We start from the raw sequence: 10,600 nt of genomic DNA, 5'->3' as shown, positions 1-10,600 counted from the left end.
TGCCAATGAATTGACCCTTCTCAAACAGACTAACATCTTTTCCACGACCACGGGATGCGTCTTTCGACATGGTTGTTTAGGAAATGAGAAGCAAGTCATTGCACCAAATGGGGTCAAATAACTTGTTGCCAGCTGAAAGATAATCGCCCATGCAGTAATTATCCAATAGGAGGCTCGCACCTATTTGCTTAGTTGAATCCAGGTGGCGACTTTTTTTTTGGCCAGGCAGTGTATGTATGAAATGAACGAAATGGGACCATTATTATTATTCCAATTTTGCTCTCTGCTTAATTATTAATAAATCAATGTAAATTAAATTAAATTAAATTGAATAATGACTCTGTTTATTATCCAGGCCAGTAAGGAGAGGAACTACCATGTGTTCTATGAACTGCTGGAAGGTTTGAATGACTGGGACAAAGAGAAGCTCTTCCTGCAGGGAGCTGAGACCTATTACTACCTAAATCAAGTCAATAAAACCAGCAACATGCAAACTCTGTTATTTTTTTCTTCTAGCAGTTTTAATGTTTGTTGTTGTCATGTAGGGGGGTGCCTGCATTTTGAACGGGAAGCAAGAAAAACAGGACTTTCACATTTTGCTTCACTGTTTGGAGACTATTGGCCTGCATTCAGATCAAATCTCCCACATATGGGCCATCCTCTCCTCCATCCTGCAGCTCGGTAACATCTCTTTCAGCTCCTATGAGGTATTTGTCAATCAGGGAGGCAATCAGGAGACATAAGACATGCGTATCATACCTCTGTTGTTTCTGTTTTAGAGTGAGTCATTTGAAGTGGCTCGTATCTTCAGTGAGGCGGAGGCCAGAAGGGTTGGTTCCTTGTTGCAGATTTCCCCTGAGGCCCTTCAAACTGTAATTACCCACAAAGTCACAGTAGGTATCTTTTCGCTAATCTATTAGATCTACACTGATGAGCATCTGCAGAGATTTTTTTTTTTTGTGTTACAGGAGACCACCTTTGATCGGATCTACTGCCCCCTGTCTGTGGAAAGTGCCATAGAATCAAGGTAACAACAAAATATGAATCTTTCTCTAGGCAGACCCACAGCTTACCCTGGAGCCTCATAAACTTATGAGCCGTGCATAAGTACAATAAAAACTTTGAGGAGAAATGTTTCTTACACAACTAAGTATGTGGGGGGGGAAAAAAGGCATTGCATTAAAGCATGCAGCTAAACACGTGGCTCATTCAGTAACGAATTTGACCTTCATAAGTTACATAGCCGAGTTTATGAGAGGAGCATCAATACGGACCACACCAATGGCCTGCTGGAGGTCATTCTGTAGGGCTCTGGCAGTGCTCCTCCTGCTCCTCCTTGCACAAAGGAGCAGATACCGGTCCTGCTGATGGGTTGTAGACCTTCTACGGCCCTGTCCAGCTCTCCTGGAGTACCTGCCTGTCTCCTGGAATCTCCTCCATGCTCTTTAGATTGTGCTGGGAGACGCAGCAAACCTTCTGGCAATGGCACGTATTGATGTGCCATCCTGGAGGAGTTGGACTGCCTGTGCTACCTCTGTACGGTCCAGGTAGCGCCTCATGCTAACAGTAGTGACAGTGACCCTAGCCAAATGCAAAACAGGTGAAAAAGAGTCAGAAAAGGTGAGCAGGGGAAAAATGTCAGTGGCCTCCACCTGTAAAACCATTCCTGTTTTGATGGTCATTTCGTTGTTGCCCCTCTAGTGCACCTGTTGTTAATTTCATTAACACCAAAGCCGCTGAAACTGATTAACAACCCCCTCTGCTACTTACCTGACCAAATCATGACCCATAAGTTTAATTAACTTGATGCTATAGTCTGATTACGCAGTGTTCCTTTCATTTTTTGAGTAGTGTATATCAATATATTTCAAAATATTTTAAAAATTATAAAGTATGAATTTCATAATTTAATTTTTATTATTTTTTTTTTTATGTCTTAATTAAGGTCACTGGGCTAGTGGGGCAACACCCTAGCGCCCTCTACTGGCCAACCGCCACAGCCTAAAACCCACATAAATAAATCATAAGGGAAGAGAATATGATCAGGAAAAGAGAATTTAAAAGAATGATATTTGAAAAACCCAGAAATTAAAAAACTATAATAGAAAAAAATAAAATATGAATAAAAAAATATTGTTTGAAAAAATGTAATTTGAGAAAAAAGTAAAATTACTTTCAAAGCCTTTTTTAAGAAGTTTTTAAAAATCTTTATATCTAAATTGCATTTTTTCCTGAAATTCCCATTTACAGTGTTCCTTGTTTGGAACAGTAATGGAACAAATTTCCCTCCGTCTACCTGCATGTTTTCTGTTCCTCTATAGAAATGCGATTGCCAAAGCTTTGTACACAGTTCTGTTCGACTGGTTGTTGGAGCAAATTAATGACTGGCTGAGTCCGGCAGAGATGGACAGCACTGTTGGTGTCGTGGATATTTACGGCTTCGAGGTTCATTCATTTTCTGACTTTGGAAATATTTGCATCATTATGTATTAATCTGAAAATGGAAGTTGACTTTCAAGGTTTTGTTTCTTTTTGAAGGACCTGGAAGTGAACAGCTTCGAGCAGCTGTGTATTAACTTTGCCAACGAGCAGCTGCAGCATTTTCTCAACAAAACACTGATTTCCCAGGAGCAGGTAGGTGAAGTTTAAAACCAAAAGATCTAAATATGAACAAGTTAAGGGCGAAACACACCAGAACTGATTTGGAGTCTGTGGCAATAGGATTTGTTGAGGAGCAATGCAGACTGCTGATGATGCCACTCTGCTCCTTCTGACTGTCAGAACAAAACTCACTCACTTTAGACCGGGTGTATGGAGTTAATTTTGTTCCATTATTGTTGCAAGCAGAGAACATTTTCTGTAAATGAAAATTTTAAAAAATATGCAATACAGAAAAGGAACTTTGAAAAACGTATTAATCAAAAAAAGATTTTGAGAGTGTTTTTCTTTAATCTATCTATCTATCTATCTATCTATCTATCTATCTATCTATCTATCTATCTANTGAAAAAGAGTCAGAAAAGGTGAGCAGGGGAAAAATGTCAGTGGCCTCCACCTGTAAAACCATTCCTGTTTTGATGGTCATTTCGTTGTTGCCCCTCTAGTGCACCTGTTGTTAATTTCATTAACACCAAAGCCGCTGAAACTGATTAACAACCCCCTCTGCTACTTACCTGACCAAATCATGACCCATAAGTTTAATTAACTTGATGCTATAGTCTGATTACGCAGTGTTCCTTTCATTTTTTGAGTAGTGTATATCAATATATTTCAAAATATTTTAAAAATTATAAAGTATGAATTTCATAATTTAATTTTTATTATTTTTTTTTTTATGTCTTAATTAAGGTCACTGGGCTAGTGGGGCAACACCCTAGCGCCCTCTACTGGCCAACCGCCACAGCCTAAAACCCACATAAATAAATCATAAGGGAAGAGAATATGATCAGGAAAAGAGAATTTAAAAGAATGATATTTGAAAAACCCAGAAATTAAAAAACTATAATAGAAAAAAATAAAATATGAATAAAAAAATATTGTTTGAAAAAATGTAATTTGAGAAAAAAGTAAAATTACTTTCAAAGCCTTTTTTAAGAAGTTTTTAAAAATCTTTATATCTAAATTGCATTTTTTCCTGAAATTCCCATTTACAGTGTTCCTTGTTTGGAACAGTAATGGAACAAATTTCCCTCCGTCTACCTGCATGTTTTCTGTTCCTCTATAGAAATGCGATTGCCAAAGCTTTGTACACAGTTCTGTTCGACTGGTTGTTGGAGCAAATTAATGACTGGCTGAGTCCGGCAGAGATGGACAGCACTGTTGGTGTCGTGGATATTTACGGCTTCGAGGTTCATTCATTTTCTGACTTTGGAAATATTCTCATCATTATGTATTAATCTGAAAATGGAAGTTGACTTTCAAGGTTTTGTTTCTTTTTGAAGGACCTGGAAGTGAACAGCTTCGAGCAGCTGTGTATTAACTTTGCCAACGAGCAGCTGCAGCATTTTCTCAACAAAACACTGATTTCCCAGGAGCAGGTAGGTGAAGTTTAAAACCAAAAGATCTAAATATGAACAAGTTAAGGGCGAAACACACCAGAACTGATTTGGAGTCTGTGGCAATAGGATTTGTTGAGGAGCAATGCAGACTGCTGATGATGCCACTCTGCTCCTTCTGACTGTCAGAACAAAACTCACTCACTTTAGACCGGGTGTATGGAGTTAATTTTGTTCCATTATTGTTGCAAGCAGAGAACATTTTCTGTAAATGAAAATTTTAAAAAATATGCAATACAGAAAAGGAACTTTGAAAAACGTATTAATCAAAAAAAGATTTTGAGAGTGTTTTTCTTTAATCTATCTATCTATCTATCTATCTATCTATCTATCTATCTATCTATCTATCTATCTATCTATCTATCTATCTATCTATATAAAAATTTCAAATGTTATTAAAAAAAGGCGCCACACTCTCAAAATATTACATCCATGTCTTGATAACCTTTTTTTTTATTTCCATTTGCAACACCAAGTTGTTTTTAAATTAACATCTATAAAAGCTGTTGCTTTACAAAGTACAAAATATATTCATTTAGTCTTTTTTTCAAATTTCCATTTACAAAATCAAGTTTGTTTTTATTTCCATTTATAAAATGTTTTTGTCCATTACCTAAGGTAGTTTGCTTTTTTTAAATATTTATTTTCCAAACATTTTTTTCGAATGTTCTTTATATAACCTGATCTTTGCTTTATTAATGGAATAAGTCCAGATATTGATTAAAATGGTGAAACTGTGGCTTCTGTCGATCAATAATATCGTATTAATCTGCAAATGTTTATCACACAATGAGCAAACAAACAATAAAGCATTAAAATACAGCACATATTTATGTTTAGAAGCACAAACAGACATGATCTTATTTGAACTTCGAGTAACAAGGCGTCACCTGACTGTTTGATCACTGAGTCCAGTGATTGGTTCACAGAGCCTCATGCTGTTAGGAGGAAGCCATGTGTTTGGGCCTTTATCCTGCTGGTTTTCAGCCTTTTTGAACAACTTTTAAATATTCGGATGTGTCTTGCAGGAGGAGTACGACGCCGAGCAGATCCTTTGGCATCCAGTGCAGCTAAAGAACTTTCACTCCTGTCTGGATCTGATCTCCTCCAGACCAAACGGCATCCTCCGCATTTTAGACGATCAGACATGCCTCCCACAGGTGAACACATCCACAGACCGATTTATTCATCCAGAATGAGCCTTCAGAGAACAGAAGCTGTCTGCCAATCTTTCCTATTGGTAGAGTAGCAGGCAGTAGTCCAGTTGTAAGAAAAGAAGGGGGATGGTGGAATTTTTTAAAATTTTTTTTAAGCATACATAACCTAATTAATATAGTCTATTAAAGGAATAGTACACCCAAAACATGATTAGCCTTCATTTTCTACTCACCCCCATGCTGAACAACACTCTGGAGTACTTTTTTGATATCTCAAATGCATCTGGAGATCTGGGAGGCTTCTTGCTGTCTGCTGACATTCAAATAATGGAGGTCTATGGTGACCGAGGCAGAAAGGTCCATAAAAGTCCACAAAAAACGTGTCAATATTCCTCCATACTGCTCGTCCAAAGTAATCCAAGTGTCTTGAGTGGGTAGCGTCCAGAATTTACTCGAAACGAAGTCATTTAGAATGTTTTTAGAGCATAAACAGTAGTGTATAGGATTTCCTAAAAGCGCGCGCCTGCGAGTTCACGAGTCTACGGAAACCGCGGCAGACCAAACCAGATGAAAGTGCGCATTCAGCGTCTGCTCTGCCGATAATGCAAGCGTAGAAGAAGAAGTTCTGCTTTTCACCTGTTTTTCACGGCAGAAAATAAACAGGTGAAAAGCGGAACTTCTTCTTTCATTCTAAATGACTTTGTTTGTTTGAATGTCAGCAGATAGCAAGAAGCCTCCCACATCTCCAGATGCATTTGAGATATCAAAAAAGTACTCCAGAGTGTTGTTCAGCATGGGGGTGAGTAGAAAATGAAGGCTAATCATGTTTTGGGTGTACTATTCCTTTAATGTGGGGGTTTGGTGTGGGTGGGGGGTCAGGGGGATAAATCAGAATCAAAGTTAGAAACAAAGTCCAGTGGATTGTTTTTTACAGTTTTTGGAATTCATACGCAGTACGCTGTGCGTTAATGTAATGCAGGAAGGTCTGGAGATGCTACGTTAGTGTAGCTTTTAGGTTCTGAACGGAGGAGGGTGAAAGGCGGTGTCAGTGTTATGTGGGTCTCTGGGCCTTGTTGATCCGGCTGGTAGCGGATGGGAAAAACTGTTCTTGTAACCCGAGATTTTGGTCCTGATGGACCGCAGCCTCCTGCCAGAAGGAAGATCATATGTGACCTAAAATCCCCAAAGCACCAAAGAAAAAAAAACGTATGTGTGTACATATAAATATATGGTTTCAACTTCAATAAAAGCTGATGAATTGTTTGGGTTTACCAGGCGACTGACCACACCTTCCTTCAGAAATGCCACTACCACCATGCCAGCAACCCCTTCTACTCCAAGCCCAAGAGCCCGATGCCCGTCTTCACGATTTATCACTACGCTGGAGCTGTCACCTATGAGGTACTGATTCCTCTACGCCTGATTTTAAGCTACTAAGCTACTAGAAATAAAATAAAACTGCTTCCATCTTCTTTTTTTCAGGTTCATAATTTCCTCAATAAGAATCAAGACCAGTTCAGGACAGAAATCGTGGAACTTTTTGCTAGAAGCAGGACAAAGGTGAACGACTGACACATTCAACTCTGCATAAAGCAATTCTGGTTTTAACTGTATAAAGGCTTAAACAATGAAAAAAAAGACATAATATCATACAGGCTTTACTGGGATGACGGAATGACAGAGACATATAAGACCAACAAGCACCTACAGTTTAAGATATCAAAAAACCTCTGCACAAAAAAGCACATATAAACACGAGACAAACATTTCAGTGGAGGATCACATGAGAGGCTGGAGACACATGAAAGTAAACCTGTCATTTGAGCATTTGTTGTGTGCTTGTATGATGAGTGCGTTCAATTTGTCCGTGAACGCTGCCCAAAGGGTCATCATCGTTGATAAGATGGAAGTTTATCAACCGGCACTACAGTTCTAAACAATTCCACAAATGTGGGGAGCAATTCTTGGCCCTTCCGTCATAACATCCAGGAGAGGTTTAAAAAGGGGGAGGCTGATTCTAAAACAACACTTACTGTTTTGAGAGCAGGCTGCACAGGAAGTTGCCGTCAGTCTTGAGCCTTTTCTTGCTGGCTCTACATAGTGAATTCAATATTCCAAATTTGTTGGGCTTTTCCACCTTGAAGCAAGCGTGCACATCCAAGATATTATCCCATCTCACCTTTAAGTTAAAAAAAAGGCAGCTAGCTTGCATTCAATCGCACCCAGCATGCAGCTCAGCTCACGGTCCTGCTCATTCACAGCCTTTGTGAGCGCATCAATTGCGGCCAGCAGCCTGATCTATGTCCAAATTACTGCTGACATCCTCATACATCAGGTATCCTGCATCCAAACATGAGAAATCTGAGTATCATAAATCAGAAAATCCACACACCTTCGATATCCTCCACTGACAACATTGTAAAACACCATCCTCCAAGCCTTCCAGGAGTCCATGGTGTGTCCCACAAAGGACAGGATGGTTCCCCTTTTTCCTGTCTTGCAGTTGAATAAATTTGATCAAATGCATTGAGAGACCAGCTGACCAGATCCATTGTTTGAGTTCGGGTGATATGAAGTGAGAGCTCAGAAAAGAAAAGACACAGCAAAGCAGGGACAGGCAGGGAGGTGCAGGAGCAGCAGGAAAATGCGACCGCCTCCTTCCAGAGCCAGAACAATAAGTTCCTTTATCTAATTCCATTAGCAGTATAAAAACGGCTATGATGTTAGTTATAGATGATGTTTCAGATTCCCACTGCATTTCAAACAGTGGTGTGAGTTATTTTTTCTGTGTTCATGCAGATGATTTCTGGGCTCTTCCAGAAGCTTCAGGACAGCTACGTCCAGCAGAGGGAACTGGGTTTGAAGGGGAAACGTCTTCGCCAGCTGCCCCCGACCACAGCTTCACACTTCCTCCAGTCCCTGAGCGAACTCACCACCTGCATGGAAAGGTTCATTTCACGTAGAGTCCCTTAGTTTATGTTCTCTTAATCAAACATAAAATGATACTAATCTGAGGGTAAAATACAGAGAAAGAAAGGAGAAAGAATAGCAATTTATTGAGTTTCATTTAGGAGCCGGATTCAGATGGAGACCCATGAAAACCAACTCAGCTGGTTCCAAACCTGCTATGATGAGTGTTGGAACGTTCATTTAAAAAGCAAACAGTCAAGGCTACGTAACCATGAACCTACTTTCTATGATCTGAAATACTGATGATTTCAGAAGATTTTCCTTTTATTCTAACTTTAAATTGACTTTAATCTGAGTTCAGTTATCAAATAAAATATTTTTTATATGAAGTAACTGAAGAAATGGACAAAAAATTTGAAAACATTGTAGACTGGGACTATTGAGTGAAGAAGCCATCAGTTATATTATATTGGAAACTGGTTTCATTTGGTTTAATAAATATCAGAAAATATAATAAAAGAAAAATAAAGTTAATTACAGGTTTTAAAACATATTCATGAATATTAACAGCTTTATACATGATATAAAAGAGGTACAACAATGAAAAATAGTGCTTTTCAAGCTATGGAATATTATTCCATCCATCCAGCTTGTGTTGTTTCCATGAAGACTCTTCCTGCCCACTACCAGCCACCACAGAAGAAGAATTATCAATCTGTTTTGTTTAATATTCAACTCAATGATGATTATAAAGTTAATGTGTGTACATATCAAACATTGAGGAAATGAGATGCTTCACTTGTTTACTACAAACTGTCATGCAACGGTGGTGGAAAATTACTGATGTGCAAGGCTAAATCACAGTTATCAGAAGAGCACTCTGTTCTGTGATTCAATCAGAGGAGCATTCTGTCCTGTGACTTGAATAATTTCCTTATCAGAAGAACACTCTGTTTTGTAACCCACCCCATGTGTTATGAACTGCTAATATAAAGGCTCTGCAGAGGAAGTCCTTGAGAGAGTTAGAGAGTTGGGTGTAGCTCTCTCCTTCTGCAGAAGCTACTAAAAATCACTTTTCTGTGTGGACTCAGTTCCTCTTTTACGAACCTACATTTTTGAACCTAATAACTCTATAGCATCGGTGCTGATTGCCCATAAAACATCAACGAGTGACAGACAGACATACAGTACAAAAAAGTGTAAATCCTAATAAGTCATTTTTTCTTGAATTCAAAAGGTAAATTAAATATTTTTGCCAATGGAACAAGATAATTTACATTTAAAATAAAGAAACAAATAATTGCTTTGTCTTACTTCAAGTGCTTAGTAACTAATTATCTATTTTAAGAGTGAAAATATTAATTCCATTACCAAATAATCTTTTTTACCTGCTCAAATTAAGGATACATACATTTAATCTAAGACATTTTTACTTATTTCTAGATCGTTTTTGCAGTGTACATAGATAGATAGATAGATAGATAGATAGATAGATAGATAGATAGATAGATAGATAGATAGATAGATAGATAGATAGATAGATAGATGTAGAAAATGACAGATTTGTGCTTATAAGTATCTTGTGACCGCCACCAAATGTGACCAAATTCTAAATGGATACAGATAATATTTACATTTTATTTAATAAATCTTGCAGATCAATCAGATAATTCTGTATTTTTCTGATTAAACAGATTTTATCCTGGAATTATTGGACAGACTGACTAATCAAAGTTTTCCTCTTAACCTTCTTAGGTGTAAAACAACCATCATCCGCTGCCTGAAGCCAAATTATGTGAAGGTAAAAAAATACTATAAAAAAAACAACCTTTCTTTACTTCTAGGGTCAATATGTGCAGGATAACAATACACTGAAAAAAACAATACCGTTTTTGGCATTTATTTATTCATATTTAGTTACTTTAACACAATTGTTTTATGTTAGCAGGATAGGACATAAAACAATTTTGTTAAAGTAACTAAATATGATTAAGCAAATAATAACTGAGGAACTTCCTGGCTTGACTTGATTTTACAATTGTGTAACTGTCTTGGGAAACAGACATCAAAGCGATGTTGATTTATCTCTGTTTCTTACAGATAACAGAATGTGCTAGAAACATCTGTTGCTTAAATATGCATGTTTATTATATCTAATTTATAATCTTCACATATTAGTCTACAGAAAGTCCATGCATGCAGAGCAAAGATATAGAATCCATCTGATTTAATAACTAAATAAATGGAAACTTTGCCTTTTATTACATCTAACTTTTATTTTTTACAGCTTCCTGGGATCTTTGATGTTGATTATGTGTCTGTTCAGCTAAAGTACTCAGGCGTACTGGAAACAATCCAAATACGGAAAGAAGGTTTTCCGATCAGGATTCAGTACTCATCCTTCGTTGAGAGGTGCTCACACACACTAGCACGTTTGGTTAATACAACTATTCCTTATTTCTACACATTAATTATGTT

At 37.7% G+C, this 10,600-nt stretch overlaps 1 protein-coding gene and 1 long non-coding RNA gene across 2 annotated transcripts in view; both read left to right on the top strand.

Annotated features, from left to right (window-relative positions):
• The window catches only part of LOC107098458 (unconventional myosin-XV-like), a 13,550-nt gene extending 3,348 nt beyond the window's left edge, over window positions 1–10,202 (top strand). The window contains exons 4-17 of the mRNA XM_015396170.1: window positions 356–469; window positions 546–707; window positions 780–893; window positions 969–1,027; window positions 2,322–2,445; window positions 2,539–2,634; window positions 3,654–3,848; window positions 3,942–4,037; window positions 5,084–5,215; window positions 6,488–6,613; window positions 6,695–6,772; window positions 8,012–8,160; window positions 9,878–9,923; window positions 10,185–10,202. Of these exons, the coding sequence (XP_015251656.1) occupies window positions 356–469; window positions 546–707; window positions 780–893; window positions 969–1,027; window positions 2,322–2,445; window positions 2,539–2,634; window positions 3,654–3,848; window positions 3,942–4,037; window positions 5,084–5,215; window positions 6,488–6,613; window positions 6,695–6,772; window positions 8,012–8,160; window positions 9,878–9,923; window positions 10,185–10,202 (1,509 nt within the window). The remainder of the gene's footprint in view (window positions 1–355; window positions 470–545; window positions 708–779; window positions 894–968; window positions 1,028–2,321; window positions 2,446–2,538; window positions 2,635–3,653; window positions 3,849–3,941; window positions 4,038–5,083; window positions 5,216–6,487; window positions 6,614–6,694; window positions 6,773–8,011; window positions 8,161–9,877; window positions 9,924–10,184) is intronic.
• Window positions 10,203–10,407: 205 nt separating this feature from the next.
• Window positions 10,408–10,600, top strand: part of LOC107098455 — a 6,343-nt gene continuing 6,150 nt past the window's right edge. Inside the window, exon 1 of the long non-coding RNA XR_001481885.1 lies at window positions 10,408–10,534. This is a non-coding gene — a long non-coding RNA (uncharacterized LOC107098455). The remainder of the gene's footprint in view (window positions 10,535–10,600) is intronic.

This window comes from Cyprinodon variegatus, unplaced genomic scaffold, assembly GCF_000732505.1.
Source record: "Cyprinodon variegatus isolate N-32 unplaced genomic scaffold, C_variegatus-1.0 Scaffold779, whole genome shotgun sequence".
Taxonomy (NCBI): domain Eukaryota; kingdom Metazoa; phylum Chordata; class Actinopteri; order Cyprinodontiformes; family Cyprinodontidae; genus Cyprinodon; species Cyprinodon variegatus.
This window is presented reverse-complemented; position numbering and strand designations above follow the sequence as displayed.